Source organism: Zingiber officinale, chromosome 3B (genome assembly GCF_018446385.1).
Source record: "Zingiber officinale cultivar Zhangliang chromosome 3B, Zo_v1.1, whole genome shotgun sequence".
Lineage (NCBI taxonomy): Eukaryota > Viridiplantae > Streptophyta > Magnoliopsida > Zingiberales > Zingiberaceae > Zingiber > Zingiber officinale.
The window spans coordinates 5286969-5313594 of NC_055991.1; the positions used below are offsets into that span (position 1 = coordinate 5286969).

General features: G+C 42.0%; 1 protein-coding gene across 3 annotated transcripts; it reads left to right on the top strand.

Moving 5' to 3' along the window:
* Positions 1-19357: 19357 nt before the first annotated feature.
* LOC122055633 (protein TIME FOR COFFEE-like) lies at positions 19358-25752 on the top strand. 3 transcript variants are annotated; one of them, XM_042617164.1, is made up of 15 exons: positions 19358-19775; positions 19859-20242; positions 20354-20529; positions 20633-20927; positions 21020-21410; positions 21482-21527; positions 21611-21697; positions 21781-22012; positions 22133-22199; positions 22275-22350; positions 22446-22850; positions 22935-23505; positions 23594-23676; positions 23824-25249; positions 25325-25752. In XM_042617164.1, the coding sequence occupies exons 1-15, from the start codon at positions 19652-19654 to the stop codon at positions 25366-25368; spliced, it is 4407 nt and encodes a 1468-aa protein (XP_042473098.1). In that variant the 5' UTR covers positions 19358-19651; the 3' UTR covers positions 25369-25752. The 3 variants fall into 3 exon arrangements, with proteins under 3 accessions (XP_042473098.1, XP_042473096.1, XP_042473097.1); XM_042617162.1 differs by having other exon boundaries at positions 23594-25249; XM_042617163.1 differs by having other exon boundaries at positions 23594-25243.
* Positions 25753-26626: the final 874 nt, after the last annotated feature.

Sequence of the window (26626 nt, forward strand, 5' to 3'; positions counted from 1 at the left end):
CTGCGTGTTCTTCCTGAGTTCCTGAATAGATAAGGATGTCATCGATGAATACGATAACAAACTTATCTAAGTACTCTCTGAATACTCTGTTCATGAGGTCCATGAAAGTAGCTGGAGTATTTGTCACACCAAAGGGCGTGACTACGAACTCGTAATGTCCGTACCTAGTCCTGAATGTTGTCTTGGGTATATCCCCTTCTTTAACTTTCACCTGATGATAACCTGATCTGAGGTCTATTTTAGAGAACACTGCCGCTCCCTTTAGCTGGTCAAACAGGTCATCTATTCTGGGAAGAGGATACCTGTTCTTGATGGTGACTTGGTTCAGTGCTCTGTAATATATGCACAGGCGCATGCTCCCGTCCTTCTTCTTCACGAACAATACCGGCGCTCCCCATGGTGAGTGACTCGGATGTATGAAGCCCTTGTCAAGCAGCTCCTGTAGTTGCTCATGAAGTTCCTTCAGTTCTGCTGGAGCCATGCGATAAGGTGCTTTGGAGATAGGATTTGTGCCGGGAATGAGTTTTATCTCGAATTCAATCTCCCTGTTTGTTGCTAGGCCTGGTAACTCTTCAGGGAAGACTGCTAGGTAGTCACATACGACTCGGACCTCTGCTAGTTGTCGGTCCTTGTCCTGACCGGTACTGACTACGTGTGCTAAAAATCCCATACATCCTAAATCCATTAATCTCTGTGCTTTCATAGCTGAGAGGAACTTTTTGGCCTTTCTCTTGGGTTTTCCGATGAACTCGAACTGTGCTTCTGCTTCGGGTTGAAATACGACTTTCTGTTTACGGCGCTCGATGGAAGCCCCGTATTTGATCAGGAAGTCCATTCCAAATATGACATCATAATCAGTCATTTCTAGCACTATCAGATCACAAAAGAGCTCTCTGTCTGCTATAATGACTGGCACTGCTCTGAGCCAGTGCGTGGACGCCATAAATTCTCCCGAAGGTAGCATCGTAAAAAATTGACCATTGAATACCTCTGGGGGTACTGCTAACTTTTCGGTGAATGCCCTGGATATATAAGAATGAGTTGCCCCAGTATCGAATAAAACAGTTGCACTTTGCTGTAAAATACTAATCTGACCTGTAACAACTGTCGAGGCATTCGCTACGTCCTCTCTGGTTAAGGAGTAGATCCTTGCATTCGTCATAGCTGGAGGGGCTTCTAATCTGCCCTGGCTGATCTGTGGACCATCTAGAGCGGCCTGCATCTGATGTAACTGAGCTGGCTGGCCTCCATACTGAATCGGCTGTGGTGGAGGAAGACTAGTCTTGTTCGAGCACTGCTTAGCCATATGCCCTTCCTGTCCGCACTCAAAGCATCCTCGTGTGCCCTTACGACAAACTCCAGGGTGGAATTTCCCACAAGTAGCACATTTGGGATAACTAGGCTGTTTGTTGGCTGGTCCTCCCTTTGGGTAACTCCCTGGTTTGCGCTTGTTGCTGGAGTTCCCTTTCCAATTAGAGTTGTGGCATTGTTGTTTCTGAGTGTCTGAGCCTCCTTGCCCCTTGGACTCTGAGAGAACTTGCTTCTGCTGCTTGATATTGTTCTGGTAGTGCTTGGTGGTCAAAGCACTGCTGACTAGTTCTTCGGTGGTTTGCGGCCTATGGATGCCGCCAGCCACGTTCATCGCTATTTCCGGCCTCAGCATCTTGAGTATCAACCGAACTCGTTCTTTTTCTATGCTGACTAGTTCAGGGCATAGACGAGCCAGTCTATTGAATTTCTTCACGGCTTCCTCAACTGATAGGTTTCCCTGACGAAACTCAGTGAACTCGTCGTAGTGGCGGTTTATGACCCGCATGTGAAAGAACTCCTCGAAGAATTCTTTCTCGAAGTCCGCCCATGTCATCTGGTTCACTGGGCGCTTCGCTCTAATTCTCTCCCACCACATACGTGCATCTCCTGTCAAGCAGAAGGAGGCGCACTTCACCTTCTCATGTTCTCCATCATACTCTCCAGTGTCTTGAACCAGGCTTGAGCATCCCATGGTTCACTGGTGTCTGAGAAATTCTCTGGCTTGACTCTCTGCCACTGGATCAGATAGGCTTCTCTTCTTGCCTCTGTTGCTGGGACTACTGGTGTTGTAGGCTGGACTGGTGGAACCTCTAAGACTACTGGCGTTGCTAAGTTTGGTTCCGGGGTGACTGTGGGAGTATTCTGCTGATTAGCCTTTAAGGTGGCTATCTTCTGTTGTTGTTCAGCTAACTGCTGCTGTAACTGAGCCACTAATGTTGTCAGGTCTGGGGGAGGCACTGAAATGTCTGCCTCATGCTGGGACTCAGTAGCTGGTGCCCTTCTAGCTGGACGTCATCGTGTCATTTCTAAAGGAACCAAGGACATACATGACCAATACAATCATAATGGAATAACTATTGTTTTCATGTTAACTATCATAAACAAGCATGCTTTGGTTATCTACAAACACAAAAGCAATAACGTACAAAGTGAGAGATGTTCTTACTTGGAAGCTGCAGGTTCAATGCTGATGTATGTGTAGGAAGTATGGAACTTTGCTCTGATACCACTCTGTAATGACCCGCCTTCTACTAACTAAGCTGTAAGGTCGGACCGTCACATTATGCTGTGCTAACTATTCCATGACCATCATTAAATCTAAGTGCGGAAGCTGTACTAATCAAAATTTTGCTAAACTATTATCATTCCTTTGTTCTATACGTGCTAGGAGGTGTAATCTAAGCTATTCATAATGTAATTTACATCCCTCATGGTCAAGGAGCTGAACTAGAGGTTTCCCAGCTAATTTCAGCCCTCCCAATCGATCCACAGATCGATTGGAATGGTCGAATCGATCCGGTGATCGATTCAGCAGGCTACTGTGCTCGGGGCAATATTCTGGATCGATCGGCTGATCGATCCAGACTGGCCAATCGATCCAGTGATCGATCCCAGAGCCTTCTGTTCGCGACAGAATTTGCTGGATCGATCGGCTGATCGATCCAGAGGCCTATTGTTCGTGAAACAAGTTGCCCAGTCGATCAACCGATCGATTGGGAAGCCCCCAATCGATTAGCTGATCGATTGGGGTTTCTAATTTCGTGCCTAAGGTCTGATTTCAGCACTAACTCGTGCCAAATCACATACAACAACTCCAATAATGACTGAGAAACATCCTAATGATAAATAACTAACATTCTAACATGACATAGTTCACTAGTTCATAGCATTTAAACATTCTAGAGAGCGTAACAAGAATAAAACTAAAGTTCCAATGTTAAAGCAAATTGCTAGGTCCTTGAGATCTTCATTCCAAGTCCCATCCACACACACCTTCATCGCATTGTCCTCCAGCCTCCCCTAGTCCATCTTTCCTTTACCTTTATCTGCAGTATAAGGAAAATGTATCTGTAAACTTGAGAGCTTAGTAAGAAACCATCTACCTCACTAAAACATGCATTCGATGCAATATGCTTTTAAAACATTCTATTAAAAATATGTACTGATTGGACTAAAACATGGCATGCTATCATACAATACATAGAAATCATAAGCTAGTCATGGCATACTATCATCTAAAGCACGTATAACAAAACTGAACATAGAGCTATCACACATAATCATAGGAAAGAGTTGAGCTGAAGCATAAACTGAGCTAAACTAAACTAAGCTAGTACTGAAGTTAAACTGTATACTCAACCGATTTGGGAGTTTTGAAAACTAATTATCATAATAGATTAAAATACATAATCATGTTGCTGTTTGGGCCCGGCAACTGTACTTGCTGTGCGCACATCCCTAACTAGACCCGGGTTTGCAAGTCCCGAATTTAGTAGGGTTACTAGGTTATCTGAACCTAGGGACGACTATGGGAGCCCAACCCAATGGATATCTAATCCAGTACAGTACCACTGAGAAAATAAAATACTGAATATAAGCTAATAAATTCCTGTCTTGCTTTTACTAGGTTGTCTAAACCCAGAACTAGGTTATCTAAACCTAGAGGCGACTGTGGGAGCCCACCCATTGGACGTCTAGTCCATAAAAGCTGTAGCAAGACTATATAAGCTGTAAAAATGCTTCTATTGCATTTGTCTAAGCTAATAAAATGCCTAAGTCGCATTTTAACTGTGCTAACAATTTAATCGAGCACTTGGTATGCGCTATTCGCATCCTTTGTGTCGAAAATCCACATACTACTAAACTGAAGCATAAAATTCATACGAATAGCTACTTATACTGCAGGTGAGGGGTTTCTTACCTCTTGCTCGAAGTTTCTTACGATTCTAATCGCTAGGTTTTCGGAGAAGACGATCCTTTCGACAACCTTCTCGCGTCTATGTGTTCTTCTCACGGAGAGAAACGTCCTCGTGTCGGAGTCGTCGCCGGAAAGTGCCCTTGGGGCGGAACCCTAGCCTTGCTTGTGGTTGGCGCCGAGAGAAAAAGAGGAGGAGCGGGCGGCGTGACTAGGGTGAGGGAAAGGTTTTTCTCCTTTAAGAAAAATAACAATTCCTCACTTAAATCTTTATTTATATTAAGTGGGTAATTCGGCCCAACTCAAATATAAATATAATTGATTCTCTTTCTTTTCAGCACGGCCCTGCTGGGTTCACTTGGTTACTAGAGCTATCTATAAGTCGTAGGACCCAATAGGTCTCGGGTTCAATTCCCCCGTAGTCTATTTTACGATTCTATTTATTTTTGCTACTTCCGCTAATCTAAAAATTTTATAAAAATATCCCAAAATTCCATAAAAATACTAGGATATTTCTAATAATTATTTTAAGAATTTTCGGGCGTTACAACAACAAATGCAATTCAAGCCAGTCAAGATAGAGGACAAGACAACAGAGAGTCAGAAACCCGAGGCAAGCAAGCAGAACTGGAAGGGCAAAGATAACAAGAGGAAACGGTGGAATACAGGAGGCAGCCAAAAGGGAGGTTCTACAGACAAGCAGGCCAAGTTCCCTCCCTGCCCTAAATGTGGGAGACTACATCCAGGAGCCTATCTTTTGGGTATGACTGGATGTTACTCGTGCGGTCAAGAAGGGCATCTGGCTAAAGCGTGCCCTAACAAGTTTAAGGCACCTCAGCAACAGGTAGAGCCATATGAGAGCAGGTCTCAGTTACACTACATGCCTGTAATTCTGGACGGACCTCAGCTCAGTCAAGGGAGGTTGGAAGCCCCACCAGTTCCAGCCAGTGCCAGAGTATTCTCCCTCACTAAAGAGGAAGCTTCTAGTGCCTCCACGGTCGTAACAGGTCAAGTAGTTATCTTTCAGCATTTAGCTACTGTACTGTTTGATACCGGGGTGACCCATTATTTTATATCAGTACCCTTTGCCAAAGAGCTTCGGATACCTACAGAGAGCATGAACTCCAAGTTCTTAACAACTCTACCTTCTGGAGAAGTCGTGGAGTTCAACCAGTGACTCCGGGCTGTACCAGTCGGAATTTCAGACCGAGAGCTATATGTCGATCTAGTAGTCCTTACGATGCGAGATCTCGATGTCATTCTGGGCATAGATTTTAGAGCGCTGAACAAAGTAACAGTTAAGGACAAGTACCCACTTCCCAGAATAGATGATCTATTTGATCAGCTAAAGAGGGGCAACAGTGTTCTCTAAAATAGACCTGTGCTCTGGGTACCATCAGTTGAAGGTGAAAGGAAGTGATACACCCATAACAGTTTCTAGGACCAGATATGGACACTACGAATTTGTAGTCATGCCATTTGGTGTGACTAATGCACCTGCGGCCTCCAGGGACTTTATAACAGGTCTTCCAAGGACCACTAATGAGCACGATGCGATATGAGTGATAGTGGATCGAGAAGTTAAGAGACTAAGGAACAAAGAAGTACCACTAGTGGAGGTCATTTGACATCAGAAGTGCGAGGAAACTACTTGGGAGCGTAAGGACAGTATGAGACAGAGATATCCGGAGTTATTCTAAGTTCGAGGACGAACTTTTTATAAGGTGTGGGGAATTATAACAACCCAAATTTTCTCATTCTGAGTCCTAATAGTAATTAAAAATATTTAGAAATGCTTTAGAAATATTCTAGAGATTTTTTAGAAATTTTTAGAGTATTTTTATGTAATTTTTAGAGTTCGTTTGGTATTTTTACCAAAAGAAACAAGTTGCAAAAATAAAGAGGTTGAGCCGAGGTTTGAACCGGAAACCTCCGGTTAAGCAAAGCCTTAAGTTGTCTCGGATGACCAGGAACCCAGCAGGGCCATGCAGATTAAATATATAGCGAAATAAACTTAAGCAGTAATAGAAAACAGAAAATATTAAGTATAAAAGAGTTTCGGCCGAGATTCGAACCCGCGACCCCCGACCCGATCCAAGACTTAAGCGAAACGCGATGACCAAGCGCCCAAGCGGGTCGTGCTGAGCAAATATCGGGCGAAAATAATTTATGGAGTAGTAGATAACAAAAATATTAGGTTATAAAGAGGGATAAGTTGATGTTATGTTTTCCCGTGACCCAAAACATCCTCTCCTCTCGCTCGCGACGGCGGTGCTCGGGCAGGAAACGAAGCCGGAGCTAGGTTTCATCTCCAGCGACCGGTCAAGGGTAAAATTCGAGAGTTCTTTCCGTCCTCACGATCCTCTCGTCGAGGAGAATCTGTAGGCACGAAGAAGAAGCCGAAAACTTGCAAATCTCCGAAACCCTAGAAGCCTAATTCGGATTGTAAGTCCAAGAAATCAAGGTAAGCGCTACTCACCTGCAGTAAGAGTAGTTTCGAGCTTCGTTTTCTCCTTCTTTGCTTTGGAACATGCTGTACAGAAATTTGAGTTTGCTAGGGGTTTTTGTTTCTTCTCTTTGCTTCCGGAAGGTTGTATAGAATCGGGATTTCTAGAGGATTAAGAGTAGTTCTTGAATCTTTGTTTCAGCCTTTATTTCCTGTAAAGTGTGAGGCTTTTGAAGTTCTGCCGTGAGTCTCAAAAGGGGACAAAGAAAGGAAAATTTGTGTAGGTTAGGCATGAAATTTTAAATCGTTCTACCTTTATAATTAGTACATCAGATTTAGACATGCTTTAGAATGGTTTATATTTGGCCTTTCGGTTTTAGATTTGTGGTATCCTTAGTTTTGAAACATGTTGTATAGTTGTGGCTGTTGAAACTTGATGTTGTGTACTTCAAAGAAGGGAAATAAATAGTATGGGTTAGGCATGTGGTTTAGATATCTTTAGTTTCCTAACTAACATTTTCAAAATAGCATGAATTCTAAATAAATAGCATGTTAGATGTGGCTGTCGAAATTTGCTGCTGTGTACCTCAAATGGGCAAGTAGTTAGAATGCTGCAGCCATTATAGTTAGCATTTCATATTTAGAATTTTTGTTGTTGTTACCTTAATTAATGGGCACATTCGGCTCATGTTGAGCCAAGCAAGTTCGGGATTTTGTTGTAAAGAATTGTGATTGTTAGGGATTTTTAGAATAGCCCCAAGATTATGTTGTTTTCTTTGCAATTCTGTTGAAGCATGGTTAAAAGATTACGATTGCCTTATAAAGTTTAGCTGTGAATAAGTTTTATATAGGTATTGTTTTAGTTTTCCAACAAGCTTAAATTGGTTGTGTAGTCTTGCAAATCTTGGTTTGTGGTTTGAGATAGAATGGATATCTGGAAGTGTTCGGATTGTAGTTTTGAGCCATTGGTTGTGTAATGCAGTTTCAATTTCAAAATTTGCTTATGTTAAATCTGAGCATGAGGTTTAGATATGCTTCCTTGCTACTTTCTTTCAAGTATACAGATTTGAGTTTCTTTATTCTAGCATGAGGTTTAGATATGCTTTCTTGTTACATTCATTCTAGGATACAGATTTGAGTTTCTTTATTCTAGCATGAGGTTTAGATATGCTTCCTTGCGACCATTCAAATAAGCATACAGATTTAAGTTCCTTGTTATCTCAATATGCATGAACGATTTTATTTATAAGCATGCAGTGTTTGATATCTCAGTTGTAGGCTTCAGTTTTATATTTTTGTATTTGGAGTCAATTATTGTAAGAATAGCTTCTTATCTTGCTCTAGATTTTTGTACATATACCTTTATGAGTAATTATAAGTAAATGAAGACCAAGGTCTTAATTTTGTTCCCAAATTCCATCATTTGAGGATCAACAGCACGTCTAGTGCTTGAAGAAATGCCGAGGCATTATATACTAGAAGTATTAAAAGATAAAAGTTATTTTATTTGAAAAGGCTAGTACCCGACTTCCGAGGTTGTCGTTAAACAAATCCAAATGACCGTTTCCGAGGTCTCGACCTTGGTAAGACCGAGGTCTTTACCCTCATAGGACTGGTGGCTCGCTACCCCAGTTTCTATTAGGGAGCGCGCATTTGGTACTAAGCCTGGGCCCAAGAAAGAAAAGATTATTATTATTTTCAAGTATAAAAGTATAAGATTTTAAACAAGTGAAATAAGCTTCACATAAGTTTAAAGTTCAGCAAGTTTAGTTTCTGATATGCTAACATGTGGTTTAGATTTTCGTACTGTTGTTAGATGAGCATAAGCAGCTTTACATGTTTAGCAATTCAGTATGTTTGATTCCTCTACTATCAGATGAGCATGTGTAGTATTTCCTTCAAAGCATTCAGTTTTAGATTTATTTTTATTCACATGCATATTCGAGTTTTGTGAGTTAAACAGGGCTTACTAAGCATCTGCTTATAGTTTGCATTTCCTCTTACTGCAGATAAAGGAAAGGAAAAGCTATAGCGAAGGAAGGCGACAAGGAGGTGCGGATGGATGTGTGATGTTTGGACTATAGAAGCCTTGGGGCCTAGTTTAGAAATTTATTAAGATCGTTTTGTATTTAGACTATTACAAATGTTTATTCATGTTGATGATTTTATTCATAGAGTGACTTTATGTATTTAGAATCCTTCCTTTTAAATTGTTATGCACATTAGTCCCATTATTTGAGTTGTAGTATTATTGCATGTATGTTCAGATTAATAGATATGTGTTTAGCATGTTCAGATTGATACGTAGTGTTAGTTGTGAACATATGCTTGTGAATATGATAGGATGAGTTGTTTAAGTTTTCCGCTGTCACTAATTGCATGTTTAGAGAGTTTTATGTATTGATATTTACATGTGAACAACTCTAATTATGTTAAGTTAGTAGTCCAGTAGCGCTCCACCCTCACAGACTAGTAGGGAGGAGGGTGGGGTGTTACAGGCTTGGTGCATCCGAAGGACGAAATGCTGCAGAAGAGTACACCGACGGACGAGAATGACGTGTGTGGCGGTTCGAGGGACGAGAAGCTGGGGAGAAGGCTGCTCGAGGAAAAGTGGATTCGGGTGAGCTCAATTCCGGATGGCCGGAGCATCACCCAAATGAGTGGATCAAAAAATGATTAACAAGGGAAGTTAATCATTTTCGGATAAACAGTACGAATGTGCCTTCAAATGCTTGGAAGGTACCTTCCATGAACAGTACGAATGTGTCTTCAGTGAACAGTGTTAGGACCAAAAGTAGCTAGAGGGGGGGTGAATAGCTCGTCGCGTGCTCGTCGCTTGGCGTTGCTTGTTTCTTCTAAGATATGCAGCGGAAAATAACAGAAACAATCACACAACGCTAACAAGGTTGGTTTACTTGGTATCCACCTCACATGAGGTGACTAATCCAAGGATCCACACCACGCACGCACCCTCCACTATGAAAACACTCCTTTTCGGTAACTACCGAGGGCGGAGAAGCCCTACAAGACTCTCAGTACAAGAAGAAAGGAAAGGGAAACGAAATACAAGCGCAAAGCTTACAATGAGTATAGAAAACCCTAACCCTAACTTCTCTTCTTGCCTTTGATCCGCCTCTTGACTTGGAAAGCTTCCAAGATCCTTTAAGAACTGGCGATCTGATCTTTGAGAGCACTGTGGAGGAGTTGGCGAGAGATCTGGAGTGAATCGGAGAAGAGATGCCGAAGGAATCGTGCGCCTGCGGCTTTTATCGACGCCAACGGTCGGATCCCGATCGATTCGAATGTTCCCAATCGATCGGGGAGACTTTGGATCGATCCACGGATCGATCCAGAGCGTCTCTGTGCTCTGGGAAAACGCCTGGATCGATCCACGGATCGATCCAGCGCTTATCGCGCGAAGCAGCAGCGTCCCAATCGATCGGCTGATCGATTGGGACCTCTGGATCGATCCACCGATCGATCCAGAGGCTCTCTGTTCGCTGGGAAAGATCTGGATCGATCCACTGATCGATCCAGAGCCTGGATCGATCCAGAGCCTGGATCGATCCACTGATCGATCCAGCACTTGGTTTTTGCCTAAAACCAAGTCCCGAACCTCCCAAACCAACATCCGGTCAACCTTGACTTGGTGGTACATCATGCCTAGCATCTGGTCACTCCCTTGACCTGCCAGGACTCCCCAACAAGTGTCCGGTCAATCCCTTTGACCCACTTGTACTTTTCTTTCATGCCAAGTATCCGGTCACTCTCTTGACCTACTTGGACTTTTCTTTCATGCCAAGTATCCGGTCACTCTCTTGACCTACTTGGACTTCCCAACACCAGATGTCCGATCATCCTTGATCCATCTGGATTTCCCTTGCCTGGCTTCACTCACGTGATCACCTAGCTTCATCTGGATTTTCATCGCCTAACATCACTCACCAGGACTTTCACCGCTTCACTCACTAGGATTTCCTTCTGCCTAACATCCCAGTCAGGACTTTCACCTGGCTTCACTCACCAGGATTTCCTTCTGCCTAACATCCCAGTCAGGACTTTCACCTGGCTTCACTCACCAGGATTTCCTTCTGCCTAACATCCCAGTCAGGACTTTCACCTGGCTTCACTCACCAGGATTTCCTTCTGCCTAACATCCCAGTCAGGACTTTCCAGTCAAGTATCCGGTCAACCTTGACCTACTTGACTCTCATTCAATCAGTATCTTATTGTCAAACATCTAAACCCAAACCAAGACTCAGCTTGGTTAACCAGGTCAACCTTGACCTGAGGGATATTGCACCAACAATCTCCCCCTTTTTGATGTTTGACAATACCACAATAACACTTACAATCCCACATGTAAGTTAGGCTAATCCTATAGCCTCCTTCTTCATGCCACTAGGTAATGAACACATAAGTTAAGCTTTTCATTCTCCCCCTAAGAGGACAAACTCCCTCTAGGTAATGAAAACCTACCTTACTTCCTTTCATTCTCCCCCTATTGGCACACATCAACCCCCTACTGATAAAACACATCAACCCATCTTTGGGCACACATCAACCCATGCCCCAATTTTGGGTATACATCAACAAATCCATTTGTTGACAACTCTCCCCCTGAAGAGTTGCTCATCGTTGTTCACAACATCACTCGTTGTGATCAACACGACAATGAAGGTCCCATACCCTTCATTTATCCTTAACTTCACCCTCAATGTAGACAAATACCCAACCTTGAGCATTTTCTAACCACTTGAGTTTCTACTTGAAATAATGAGGATATCCACTCCCCATTTCAAGTTCAAAAGCTCGTCCATGAGCATTTTCTTTAAAGAAGGTTAACCACCTTCCAAGGTTCATGAAAAATAATTTTCATGCCTTTAAAGAGTCCCTCCCCCTAAAGACATGGTGGTAACTTCTGTCATTTGCACCAACAATGACTTGGAATCCCTAAACCTTTAGGAAACCCAAATTTAGAAGTTTTGAGGTTCAAATGTTCAAAGTTTGAAACAAACCTCAACCTAAACTTCAACTTAGCCTTCCTTAACCATTCCATCCTTGTTTTCAACACGAAAACACCCTTTTTATGTATACAAATATATTTTAAGGGTTTGGAATGGTTACCTTGACTAAAATAGGTTTAGAGTGCTGAAATCAGACATTCCCAGCCAAAATCAGCGTCCTGGATCGATTGGAGTTGGGTTCCAATCGATTCAACCTATTTGAATCGATCCACTGATCGATTCAGGATGTGTGGATCGATCGGCTGATCGATCCAGCGAGCTTCTGCTCGCAAGAGTTGCCTTCTGAATCGATCCATGGATCGATTCAGGCACTCCAATCGATCCATGGATCGATCGGAGCCTCTGATAGTTGCTGAATTTTAAATTCAGCCAACTTCAGAAACCCCTAGAAAATTCGACAAAAATCCAAAAATCATGAAATTTCGTGTAGACATTATTTAGGGCATACTTAATCATGGAAAAATAGTTTTCTATGAAAATACTTCATATTTTCAAAGATTGACACAAACTTGAAAACTTGCAAAAACTTTAGCGTTTTCTTCAAGTTTGTGTCTAACTATTCAACGGTGATTACTATCAAAAGATAGTCTTCACCAAGGTTTTCCAAAAACATTTTAACAACATTTTCAAAACCAATATCCCATCATGTTCCTTGGGCATAATGCACATGACTTGTACATTAGCTTTCCCAATGATGGGAAAACACATAACTATGTATTTTGATGAACCTAAAACTCAAAAGAATGCACTAAATCAACATCTTGAGTTTTGTTCATCTTCCTAACATCTCACTTATATCTAATGTACACTAAAACACGTACAAGTCACCTTATAGTCCTTGTGAGATGTGAGATTTTGGTTTTGCCCTAATCTGGGGATCATGCATGTCTATCTAGGCATTTTAAAGATATTAGACATCCACCTAGGATGTCACTTATTAATAAGTGTTGTTAAACGCCATTAGTCCTTAATTACAAGGAAATAAACTAATGCATGATAATGTTATGGCATAAATCAACATAAAATAACTTTCAAAAGAAAGATTCCTATAACTACATGATGTAAGAATGTCATGACATGGTATTTTTGGATTTTTCATAACAAAACATGAATGCAAAAATAGACATGATGTCATGACATATGATGGGCAAACAATCATGGCAAGATTCAGCATAAATAAAATATACCTAGATTAACTATCTAAGTATCCTTAAAACCTTAGCTAAACTTACAACTTAAACCTAGATTTGCCCTAAAGTGCTTTATGAAAATGCCAAAGCCTAAATTGGCATTTCTACTTCCCTTGATTAATTTTTGCCAATTGAAATTAAGCATATTCCTCAAACGTTGGCATATTTCATTTTTCCACAAGAGTAGCACAGTTAAATTAAGGGCCGGATTGCCTTAAATTTCCTAAGAGCATACCAAAATCCCAACTTGGTAGTTCTTATGAATTTCCCAATATGTGCCATTTAAGATTAAAATCAATTCTTCCACCATTAGGCACATTTTACTCTTTCAAGGAGTAAATAATAATTTCATTTCATTTCATTTTCAAAGGTTAACAAAAACCTTGAAAATGCTCCTTGAGTGTCAATTTCCTCAAAGTTGGGTTAACTACCCTTCTAATCAGAGTTGACACTCTCTAACCCATCTATGGGGTAGAGAAGATGCTCCTAGGAACCCAACACCTATTGGTGCTCCTTGGATGCTCTAGATATTCACTAGGGATAACTTCCCTAGATACCTTCCTAGTGACCTTGTTTGGCTTCTTAGAAGCCTTGGTCACATTTTCTAGGTCAACTCTAGGGATAGCCTCCCTTGTGACCTTGTTTGTGACTTTCTTGGACTTCTTAGAAGCCTTCGTCACGTTTGTTGTAAAAACACTCTTAGGGATGACTTCCCTAGTATTTTTGACTTGACCACTAGACCTAGGGTTTGTTCCATAACTATATGGAACTCTATGGTAAGTGGGCACATCCTTCTTAGCCTTTGGTTTGTATCCCAAACCTCTATGGCCATTGGATGGCTTTTGTACCCCTAAACCTAGGTTATGCTCTTTTTGCCCTAATAGGATATTTTCCATCCTTTTTAGGGTCTTTTCCATTTTATCAAGTCTTGACCTCAAGACTTGATTTTCCATCACTAAGTCCTTAGTTTTTGTTTTTCCATTAAGTTCATGAGCATTTTTGTTTCTAGGCTTGTAACTACAATCCTTAGAGTTATTGCCTAGACTTTTACCTACATTCCTAGCCTTAGGTGTAGTAGTTTTGGCATGTAGGGCCACATGCTTTTCCTTAATGCCCTCATGCTTCCTATTCTTATGGTAAATCGCATTAAAATGATAAAAGTTTGAACTATCATGCTTTTTACCATAATGTAAAGGAGTAGGCTCAATAAATGTTACCTTCTTCTTTACCTTGGAGGCTCCCCCTTGACTAATGCCTCCTTGAGCCTTGACCATCTTCTTCCCCTTGAGGCATTGACTCCGGTAATGCCCCTTTTGATTGCAAGAGAAGCATATGATATGCTCCTTGCTCTTCTTTGTTCCGGGAATGGTCTCCTCGGGCTTCTCCTTGCCCTTTTGCGTCACTTGACCCTTCTTCTTGGCCAAGTTGGGACACTTGCTCTTGTAGTGCCCACTTTCCCTACACTCAAAACATATTATATGATTTTTATTTTTAAATGAAACATTTATACCTTCTTGTGTAGGGATGGCACTTGCTCCTCCATTTGCTATTTCTTGAATTTCGGAGGTGGCACCATCTTCTTCTTCTTCACTTGACCCGGATGTAGAAGCTTCTCCTTCTTCTTGATCCGGCGTCACCAAGGATTGCTCCCCCTCAATCCTAGAGGTGGAGGCTTCATCATCTTGAACATGAAACAAGGAGTATGCTCCCTCCTTGTTCCCTTCGTTGCATTCCCTTGAGGATGAAGCTTCTTGGATTTCCTCTTCTTCGGAGGTTGAGCATCTCTCAACCTCGGAGTCCTCTTCTTGGTCTTGCTCCAAAGAGTCACCCTCTCTGGATTCTTCATGATCTTGTACAGTGGAGGGGATCTCTTCATGAAGCTTGGCCAATTTGCTCCATAGCTCCTTTGCATCTTCAAACTCTCCAATTTTGCAAAGGATGGTGCTTGGCAATAAATTGACCAAAAGCTTGGTCACTTTGTCATTTGCCTCGCACCTTTGGACTTGCTCCGGGCTCCATTTGCTTTTCTTTAGAACTTTGCCCTTTGAATTTCTTGGAGCCTTGAAGCCTTCCATTAGAGCAAACCATTGCTCTATCTCCATCATAAGAAAATTTTCGATTCTTGATTTCCAAGAATCGAAACTTGTAGAAGTGTATGGTGGAGCCACCCTTGTGTCAAATCCAAGCCCATCTTGGAATTGCATCTTGAAGTTGAGCTTGATAAAGTCTTGAACTTGAAGAATTTGCTCCAACTTCTTCACCCTCTAGCTTTTCTTGATATGCTTGACCCTTCCGGCGATGATTCCGGTGAAGAGCGGTCTTGCTCTGATACCACTTGTTAGGACCAAAAGTAGCTAGAGGGGGGGGTGAATAGCTCGTCGCTTGGCGTTGCTTGTTTCTTCTAAGATATGCAGCGGAAAATAACAGAAACAATCACACAACGCTAACAAGGTTGGTTTACTTGGTATCCACCTCACAAAAGGTGACTAATCCAAGGATCCACACCACGCACGCACCCTCCACTATGAAAACACTCCTTTTCGGTAACTACCGAGGGTGGAGAAGCCCTACAAGACTCTCAGTACAAGAAGAAAGGAAAGGGAAACGAAATACAAGCGCAAAGCTTACAATGAGTATAGAAAACCCTAACTCTAACTTCTCTTCTTGCCTTTGATCCGCCTCTTGACTTGGAAAGCTTCCAAGATCCTTCAAGAACTGGCGATCTGATCTTTGAGAGCACTGTGGAGGAGTTGGCGAGAGATCTGGAGTGAATCGGAGAAGAGATGCCGAAGGAATCGTGCGCCTGCGGCTTTTATCGACGCCAACGGTCGGATCCCGATCGATTCGAATGTTCCCAATCGATCGGGGAGACTTTGGATCGATCCACGGATCGATCCAGAGCGTCTCTGTGCTCTGGGAAAACGCCTGGATCGATCCACGGATCGATCCAGCGCTTATCGCGCGAACTAGCTGATCGATTGGGACCTCTGGATCGATCCACCGATCGATCCAGAGGCTCTCTGTTCGCTGGGAAAGATCTGGATCGATCCACTGATCGATCCAGCACTTGGTTTTTGCCCAAAACCAAGTCTCGAACCTCCCAAACCAACATCCGGTCAACCTTGACTTGTTGGTACATCATGCCTAGCATCTGGTCACTCCCTTGACCTGCCAGGACTCCCCAACAAGTGTCCGGTCAATCCCTTTGACCCACTTGTACTTTTCTTTCATGCCAAGTATCCGGTCACTCTCTTGACCTACTTGGACTTTTCTTTCATGCCAAGTATCCGGTCACTCTCTTGACCTACTTGGACTTCCCAACACCAGATGTCCGATCATCCTTGATCCATCTGGATTTCCCTTGCCTGGCTTCACTCACCAGGACTTTCACCTAGCTTCACTCACTATGATTTTCATCTGCCTAACATCCCAGTCAGGACTTTCACCTGGCTTCACTCACCAGGATTTCCTTCTGCCTAACATCCCAGTCAGGACTTTCACCTGGCTTCACTCACCAGGATTTTCTTCCGCCTAACATCCCAGTCAGGACTTTCACCTGGCTTCACTCACCAGGATTTCCTTCTGCCTAACATCCCAGTCAGGACTTTCACCTGGCTTCACTCACCAGGATTTCCTTCTGCCTAACATCCCAGTCAGGACTTTCACCTGGCTTCACTCACCAGGATTTCCTTCTGCCTAACATCCCAGTCAGGACTTTCCAGTCAAGTATCCGGTCAACCTTGACCTACTTGACTCTCCTTCAATCAGTATCTTATTGTCAAACATCTAAACCCAAACCAAGACTCAGCTTGGTTAACCAGGTCAACCTTGACCTGAGGGATATTGCACCAACAAATAGTACCAACCCAAAGTAGCTGTTTGTTACTGTTGAGTTGTGGATAAAACTTTATCCACTTGAAGGCGCCTTGAACCCTTTTGAAGATGTCTTCAACCTATGGATAGGATTTTCCAGACGCTATAAAAAGGCCCCTAAAGGTATAAAATATTCAACAACTTCTGTATTAACTTTCTTTATCATTCTTGAGCTATCAACATGTGTAAAAACCTCTCCACCTCCAATGAAGGAGATCTTCAAATCTTTTCAACATCTTGGATTAACAACCATCTAGATTGTAATCAAGTAAAATTCTAGCCTTTTACTTACTCTTTTTAAGTTGTTATTTCTTTTATTATTATTATTATTATTATTATTATTATTATTATTATTATTATTATTATTGTGCTACTAATCAAATCAAATCAAAATAACGAGGAGTTATTTTTTTTAGGCAATTCACTCTCCTCTTACCGGCTCCGCTGCACCAACATATCGGAGGATAAGATGGATGTATGAAAAAATTGATTAAGTTATAGTCAAATGAAGATGATATTTTCTCAATATAATCTACCGAGATGATAAAATAAATAGAGGATATATCAAAAACATCTAAGTGTATTTCTTCTAAATAAAGATTAATATAATAATTAATTTTGCTTCTATTGTCTATAGATTTTTCTTATTTGAACATGCTGAAGGTAAATGGTCAAGTTTATTATAAGTAAAATAAGTAATTGTTTTATATAAGTCTTCTATTGTTTAAATTATATATATATATATATATATATATATATATATATATATATATATATATATATATATATATATATATATATATATATATATTAGTTTTTATATATTTAAAAAATAATAGATTTTATTAAAACTTTATATAAATTTGTGAATTGATTGTTTTGAGGTTGGTTTATGAATATTAATGAATTGAATTCATTAGTATTAAAATTTTATTTTATTTTACTAGTTCATCGAATTGTTGGGTACGCCAATCAAGTTAGGAGAATATGTTGGGTCAAGTAACACGTGGCATTAAGTAGGTTGCGAGAATAGGTTGATCGATGTGTATATCTCTAAAAAAAAATGAATTTTGAGTTTTATTTTTATAATTCAAATATGTAACGTACGATCTTTACATGTGGTTGTGATATACTGATAAATTTCAATCCGTTGCGAGCTTAGATCAAGCTCAACAAGCTTTGACTAACTCACATTTAAATCACAATGATTAGGAAGATAAATTACTCATGATTAATCATTAATTTTTTTTAATCTATTAATCATTGATTAATTTCATCTTATAAACAAATTTTATCGATTATCAGGATAAATTTAAAAAATATAAATAAATTATATTGGACTACTCTAATTATAAGAGATTCAAACTTATAAATTTTATCGATTATCAGGATAAATTTAAAAAATATAAATAAATTATATTGGACTACTCTAATTATAAGAGATTCAAACTCTTAATTGCATAAGAGTCAATCCTATCTAGGCACGAATCTGATTAATCTTAATTTCACCTGATTATATCACTAATTATGGATAACCAAATTATTTTATCATTACTTATCCATTATTCAAAATAAAATAGATTAGTACAATATTGTATTAATCATCACAAGTAAATAAGAAATTTTTTATAATAATTACCTAATAAACAAATAAAATAAATGAATAACTCAAGTTTCCTTCGTTCAATAATCATGGATAAAAAATGGAAACTCAAGTTTTAAGCCCAGCGTTATGTATTCATATGGGTCCCACTTTGAAATGGAACTTTTTCCTTTTTAAGTAGCGACGTATGAGTATTTATATATGGAGTTACGGGTCTTACTTAATTAATTTATTTTTTAATTAAGTAAGATTATTAAATATCAAATGCGGTTTTTTTTAGTGCATTAATCATACCAGCGATATTTTTAAATGTTTGCCTCATCTCGAAGGGTTGATAATGATATCAACTGAAATAATAAACTATTCAATTTTTTAATTTTTGGTTCCATAAAATATTGTTTTTCCTTGCTATCAAAAAAATATAATTTATTGCTTAATAAAATATTGACCTAATAATAATCATAAAGGAAAGTGGTCTGCGGTGTGGCCTGGGTGGGACGTGGGACCAGGCGATCCCACTAATAGACACGTCGACGACTACAGAAGTGGGGCCGAGCCGGTAGTTGTTCGTTCCCCAGCATCTCCAGAGCAATATCGATCGTACGATGCGTCCGTAGCAGGTGACTCGTCTGCCTCGGAAGTCCCGGAGCACACGCTCCCGATCGCCACGTCGGAAGCCGGATCCAACTGCATAAACTGTGCGACACGTGGGTCTCGTGGGCGACGGGGACGGGCCGATGAGCGGAGCGTAGCGTCGCAGGGAAGGAACTATGCGACTGGCCGTGCGGAGGACACGTGGCAGTCGGGTGGCCCTTCGCGATGGCGAATTTTATCGATCTGACTGCGTGCGGAAACGCCACGGTGGCACTGACGAGTCGGGGCCGTTGGATGGGGATGGTGGGGCCGGAGGGATGAGCGCGGAGGGATGAGGGAGCGTGAGGCGATCGTGGCCGTCGGAAGGCGCCTCAGCAAGTGACAAAAGAGGAGGCGAAGCGGATGGGGGGCAGCTGGAGGAGGCGACGGTAGCAGACCACCATAAGATAGAGGGAGTGGCGAGAATAGGGAAGAGAAAGGAGGAGATAGGGTGGAGGGAAGGAGATCTGCCCGGAATATTCCTTTTTTTTTCTGAGTTCGGGTGAGGATTCCGGTCACATCGGAGCTGAAGGGGACCTGGATCTGGAGCCTTTTGGGCGGGAAAGAACAGCGGCCGGAGGGCGGAGATAACTGGCCGGGTGGAGCACAGGAGGATGGGGATGACCTGGTGACCTGATTGGATGACAACGACGGATGGAGAGGCATCGTGAAGCGAGGAAAGGTACCATGGCGGCGGCGGCGACAAACGGAAGTGGCGGAGGGTCGTCAAGGAAGAGGCAGAGGAACAGCAGCAGCAGCAGCTTCAGAGACTCGCCGGGTTCGGTTTCCAATATTGTTTTTTGTCTCCTTATTTTTTTCTTTTGTTTTACTCGGATTTTAACTTTTCCTTTGGATGGGCAGAAGAGGATGGGAGGATGGAGATTAGTGAGACATCTACGAGGCTGCGGGATCGAGGGACCAAGAAAGATCGAGATCGGGACAGATCCAGCCGGAGCAGGAGGAGAAGAGGGGAGAGGTTGCTTCATGGAAGCAATAGAGATGAAGGCGACGAGAGCTCTGAGGAGAGTATGGATCAGGATGACGAGAATGAAGATGAAGAAGACGTGTCGGTTCCCGCGCGGTTGCCGCCGTCTTCTCCTCCTATGCCAATTTCTGCGGCGGCTTCCTCGCCGCAAGAAAACCACCAGTTCCAACAGCTGCCCCGGAAGAGCTTTCTGCCAAAGGCGGTGAAGTGGAAGGCAGACGAGATGATTGGCGTTCCGGTACCAAGAAAAGCTCGTTCAGGTAGGGAACTGAGAGTTGCATGTAGCGATAAATTTAGAAAGTCTCTGGGAAAAATCCCTGGTATTTTCCACCTTTCCCCCTTCACATCGTTCTTTTCTCCTGGTTTTCCAGCATCTACGAAAAGGGCGCATGAACCTCCAGTTACAGGAGGAGGTGGTGCTGGCGCTGGCGCTGGCGGCGGTGAGCATATCACTCGCCAGGCTTCCGGATCGCCTTCGAGGCTAAGTCCTGCTTCCACCGCCCAACTTTCTCCATCTTCTTCCAACGGTTCCATTCGAAAAAAGATGGTTGGTGGAATTCTGATAATTTTTCTTTCATCTGTTCTTAGGTAGCTTTAAATGATTTACATTTTTTTTCCCTTATGTTTTGTTGTTGTAAACATGGTATCAGAAGCCGACGAACGAAGCGAAACACTGGCCACAGTTCTCCAAATCGGCATCTTTGTGCCAAGATGAAATCGAGATTGAGATCGCGGAGGTTTTGTTTGGAATGACAAGGCAATTCGACACTCTTGCAAAGGAAGATGGCCACAAAATGGATTCTAGGGATATAGATGGTGGAGCAGGCACTGAAGCTAAATCGAGAGTTTCATCACCTAGTTCCCTGTCTCCGTCTCCGGCAGCATATGCATCTGCACTTCCTTCGTCCATTTCATGTTTTAATTCAGCCTCGTTGCCCACGATTGGTGGGTTTTGTCATCCAAATTTACTTCCACCCGTGATTTTCCAAAAACAAAAAAACACGAAACTTTCTTCTCTAATTGTTGTTCCCTCTCAGCTCCAAAGCAAAAAAGACCAAGACCCGTGAAGTTTGGCGAAGAAAGCCCCACGAGTCCAGTGGTTTTACATAATATATCAAGTTTATCTGCACCTGCTCCCAAAGTGGAATATGAGAATCCGGAAGGTTTATCGCCAAGATCAGGAAGCAACAGTGCAACTCCTACCGTGAAAACTGGAGGTGCGCCTGTTGATATTTCGGTCTCTCAGGATGGGCTCTTCGACGGGCAACAGCAGGAATCGGCAAAGGCTGAGAAGAGCAAGATTCAAGATCTGCTTCCCTCGACAGGAGGGTCCAATAAAGGAGATAGGGTGGAAAATAGGGAAGAACTCGTTCTGTCACCAAGAGTAGACGTGGACGTCAGCCTGTGTGAAACTACCGCTAAAAAGATGTAAGTTCTGGAGGTTGTTAAAGTTTACTAGTAAATCATGCTTAATTCTCAAACCATTGACAATGTTACAGCCCGCCCCAGAGAATCAAGGAGGAAAAGTTTAAGTTCGATCTCATGGTGAGTCAGCGTTGCTTCCTTGAATGTCTTTACAAGATTTCGTCATGGGCAATTTATTTGAAAAAGATGTGTTTTTATTGCAGGTTCTTCCTGGAAAGCTATCTCCAGAGGGGAATGACTTTAATGTCCTTGACTCGGACCATAAGCTGCAGGGCCTGGATATTGAGATGGTAGGAGGTTTTGCCAAAAAAAAATGACCACAAGCTGGTAAAAATTATTTTGACATGTTCCAACTCACTGCTACCATTATCAGGCACCTGAATTGAGCAAGGATAAGGCAGAGGAAAAGCCTGCAGTGGTTGCAGTGATGAAAGTTGAGCATCAGATTGAGAAGTCAGGCGAGAAAGATACTGGTTTGAAGAAGCAAGCAGTCATCAGGCAAATCCCGGAGCTTCAACTTGATCTGGAGAAGCCTAAGAAAGAGAATGTTGGATCTAAGCAGAAAGCTAAAGATCCTAAAGCAGAGCCTAAACAGGGGAAATCTGGTGTGGATTTTTTTTTTTTCCCAACAGTGAAAAATAATTCTTCTTTCATCTTTTGTCACTTGGTTATCTCACTTGAGTTTTTTTTTTTTTTTTCATTTGTTTATGTTTTTGTCCTTTTAGGATCAGCATCCTTGCTCCATATGCCATTGACAGTTGGACCTTGGCCAGGGGCGATTCCTCCTTACGGGTGAGCAATTAATCCTGTATTTGGAACTATTTGGATCGGTTTTGAATTTTGATTATTCATTTTTGTCACCCTCAGATACATGGGTCAAGTTCCACCTTTGCAGATCGCGGCTCCGATAAATGGAACTGCAGATTCATCCTGTTCCCTGCAGGTTCCCTCTCTCTCTCTCTCTATGCTCGCACATTCACTTTCCAAATAATTCACTGCAGTAGTCTCACATTCTGCTTCCCATAATTTGTGTTGCAGCCACCTGCATTTCTACAATCTCATCCTCGTCCGAACCGTTGTGCTACACATTGCTTTATAGCAAAGATGATATCCAACTACCAGAAATTTGCAAGGATGAATTGTTTCTGGACTACTGGAACTGGAGTTACACCATTCTATGCAGCTAAGCCTTATAATCATAATGTGGTTCTATCTTTGGACAGTTCTCTTCCTGGAAATCAAATGCAGGGAGGTTTCCTTAGCACGAATGCAGACACATTGCAAGACACTAAAGGGGCACCAGTAGTAGTTCCATCATACACAGGTAAAAATGCATCACAGGAGAAGATCTTGCAAGCCAATAATACAATCTCCGAAACTGCCCAGAGAAAGCAGCTTATTCTCCAACAAATGCCTCAGTCTGGATCTGCGAGTAATATTCCAGTAAGGATTCTCTTTGCCTGTCCTTGTTTGAATTGATAAAAGAAATAATTAATCTGTTGCTGATTGATTTTACCATCTATTTAGCATGGTCCTGCATTCATATTCCCCATAAACCAACCACAGCTACTACAGCCTGCTGCTGTGGCAGCTGGTGCTGGTAGAGCTGGGTCAGCAAAATCAACTACTAGCTCTGGTGCAGAGGTGCGGACATCTGTTGCTATCAGTTCGTCTGTGGGTAGCAATGGAGCTGGTGGATCAGCAACTCCGATGAACCTGAGTTTTGCAAATATGCCTACAAATGATGCTCAGTACGTGGCTTTTCTGCAAAACAATGGATATCCATTTCCTATTCCTTCCCAATATACAGGGGCTCCATTTAGAGGAAATAATAATGCTCAACCAATGCCCTTTTTTTATCCTTCTCACTTGCTTCACTCACAACTACGGCTACATCAACAGCAACAAGCAGAATCATCGCCTCATGTTCAACAAAGCAACCAGAATCCAAGCACTTTGAGCGTGCCCACACACAAGCATTCACAGCAAAGCACTAATGGGTTCCCAGCTACTACTCAGATGCAAGATCTCCTGCCCCAGCAAGCTCGTCCTAAAGAGTGCATCAAGGGTGTGGATGCAAATCTCCACCTTGCAGATGGTACAATTTCCCAATCTCAGAAGAGACTTATGTTGAAGAATTTCCATATTAATTCATTTTGAGTACTTTGCCTGTATTTCTACTGCAGCTTCTGTTCAAATGGGCAATGCTGGGAGTCATGGGAATAATCAGCCGATCTATCAGCAGGCACAACAGAAGCAGAACATGAAGGTAGAATTGTTACCTCAAGCTTTTACAGTACCGTTTGCATCGTTTGGTGGCGTTGTAAATGCACCACCAGATCTTGACTTCTCCATGGCAGAAAATCATGCCATTTTGCAAAGCCTTCCTGAAACTTTTAGGCATGGTTACTACCAGATGGCAGCAGCTGTTGCAGCTCAAGCTACTGAGCAGAAGAAGATCAACCATGTATCTGAAGATGGGAAGTCTCTAGCTATGGAGTTGAGGAATACAAATATAAATGAAGCGGATGGAAAGACTGTAGTGGCTAGCAAGGGTATTCAGCAATCCTCTCTTTCAGTTGATGTGTCTTCCCAACCACATAAGCCCATTCAACCTCCAGCAAGTAGATTGTCTGACCATTCTGCAGGCATCATGCCAGCTAGTACTTCTCTCACAGCTACAACCATTGCTGGTAATTCCCATCAACAGCAACATCTAATTCATCTTCCAAAGCACCAGCAGCAACATCTGCAGATGCAGCACCATCTTGCATCCTCTCGCTCGAAGCCCTCAAACTCAGGCAACAATGTTGGGGTCCACCATGATAGTCTGCCTGCAGGTTCTACAATTTCTAAGAACCCACATGCTCTAACTGGGTTTCCTCAAGCTCTTATACAAGGTGGCAATCCGATCCATTGGCCTCAGGGCAAGTCGTCTGCTGGAAGAGGTGTAGATCCTGGTGGAGCAGCACCTTCCCCCGTGGTTAAGAACAACTTCCTCCAACTGCAAGGCAGAGCATCCCAACAGTCTCTTCCCTCCCAAGGTCACCAAACTCAGATATCGTTTGGCATTAATGGAAATAAGCAGGGAGGTCAACACCTTTCTGGGGCTTGTGGCAGTCCATCTTCATCTTCTGCCACAGTGGCTGTTGGATCACCCTCGAATTCAATCTCAAAGAGCTCTGGTGGCAGCCCTAGAGCATCTGCACACTTAAAACCTAGCCCTCAAGCTTCTGCAATTTTGCTTAGTCAACAAACGAATGTAAAACAATCAACATCAAGCCCTAGCTCAAAGTCAAACACGAGTAACCCAAACATGGCATCCATTCTAGGGCATCATGCTCAGAAATTTCCTGCCCCCAGCTCGACCACTAAACAGCAACAGCCTCATCTACCAAAACAACAATCTTCTGAGGCTCAGCTCTTCTTTTCTAATCCTAATTTGCAGCAAGTTCAATGTGCTCAATCCAATGCTTCTGCAGCTCAATATTATCAGAAGAGGCCATATGAACAATCAAGACAAACTCAACAACAGCAGCAACACAACTCAGGTCCATCTGCTTCCGGTATGCTTTCCCTTTGTGCCACATCAGCACTTACATTGGCTGGTGTTCCAACCGCATCGGATCCAACAAAAGCCACCATGGCAGTGAACTCTCTTGCTGCAGCTAAAAATTTGAAGGGTTTGCCACCAAATAGCTTTTTTAATGCTGCTCAGCTAGCTGTAGCAGCTCCGTCTGCCTCAGCCTCTATATCTCCAATTTCTGCTACGTTCTCATATATGTCTCTGCCACCATTTTCTGTGAAACCCACAGCTGAGCAGAAGCCTACCGCTGGTAAATGTAATGTCTCATTGGATTCTTTTATAAGTTGGAAACAAGGAATATGTGTCTTATTTATTATGATTTCTTCTACAGCAACTGACAATTTGCATAGCTGCTGGCAACCTGAGAAGAGGTAATACTGTGCCAAACAAAGTATGTTGGAAGGATGAATGATGATGCTCGGGCACATTGATTGCATCTGAGCTTCTTGCTGCTTCTGGAATGGAACAATAAGAATCAACATTCACCTTCTATCCAAATCTATGCACTGGGGAGAAAATTTCAAGCGGTTAAAATTTGGAGAAGCAAGCTGAACCGGAGTTGATTCATAGCCTTCAGCATTTTGACAAGTGGGTTAGGGAAGCAACCCAACAGTTTAGGGAAGGCAATAACTGTACAAAAGATATGATTTTGTATGATGTGGTCAAATGCTAACCACTAGAATCAACTGGTTCTTTTGTTTAATCTTAACTCATTAACAGAACTGAGATAATTAAATCAATATCATCCCTTTGCTTGTAGCTCCTTTGCTGGTGATAGAATGTGGGTCCTTATGGCTCTTCTTGCTTTCTCATTCTATTCTATCTTTTTCGTTATGGATTTTGAATCTTTATGGGCTTACTAGTGAGAATGTGGGTCCTTTTCTTCTTTGTTCCCTTGCCTTTGCTCTTTCCACAGCTCGTTTCTCGTTTGGAATTTTTCCCACGGAGCAGCGAAGCTTCGTCCGCGAACTTCCTCAGCCTACAAGCGGCGAAATTTCCAGGCAGCTCTCTCTGCCTGAGCTTCTCAGCGACCTAACAGAGAAGAAATTTCCTTCAACAGCCTCCGTCCATTTCTCCGCCGGACGTACATCGACGGTCTCAAAACGAAAACAAGTACAAATTATATCATTGGCACAAACGTGGAGTCTCTTGTAGTCATAAATGAATTTTTTCCGCCGCTCCTCTCCTTTGTCGGGCGTTTTAGTTTTTTGCTATGTTTTTACTTAGTAATTATTTTGCTGAGGAAGTTCATTCATTCTTGGGTTGTTAAAATGATTCATATTCTGTTCTCTCGTCCTAAAGTCATGAATGAATTTCCAGGACAAGAATGAGAAGAATGAATTTATGAGAAGTTGAAATAGCATCACATTCAATGTGTTTTTGTGATTTTGTTTTTTGATATTATTTGGGAGTTACGGTTCTTCAATGAATGGCATCGATTGATTCGCATTTAGTATCGCATTTTTGGTCTGTTTTCTTTATCCCGTGACTTAGTATCATGTGTTTAAATTTTCTTTTTTAATTGATATAAAATATGATGAACAGAAATGATATATAACAATACTAAAATCTAAGTGAAGAAAGTGTCATGGAACAAGGTAAAACTGATTCAAATGAGGACAATAATGAAAAT

Bases quoted from the DNA above. Each gene is read 5' to 3' on its own strand.
- LOC122055633 (XM_042617162.1), top strand. From the start codon at position 19,652: ATGGAGAGGCATCGTGAAGCGAGGAAAGGTACCATGGCGGCGGCGGCG. The intron at 19,776-19,858 runs GTTCGGTTTCCA...TTGGATGGGCAG, and splicing joins CAGCTTCAGAGACTCGCCGG to AAGAGGATGGGAGGATGGAG. The intron at 25,250-25,324 runs GTAATGTCTCAT...TTTCTTCTACAG, and splicing joins GAAGCCTACCGCTGGTAAAT to CAACTGACAATTTGCATAGC.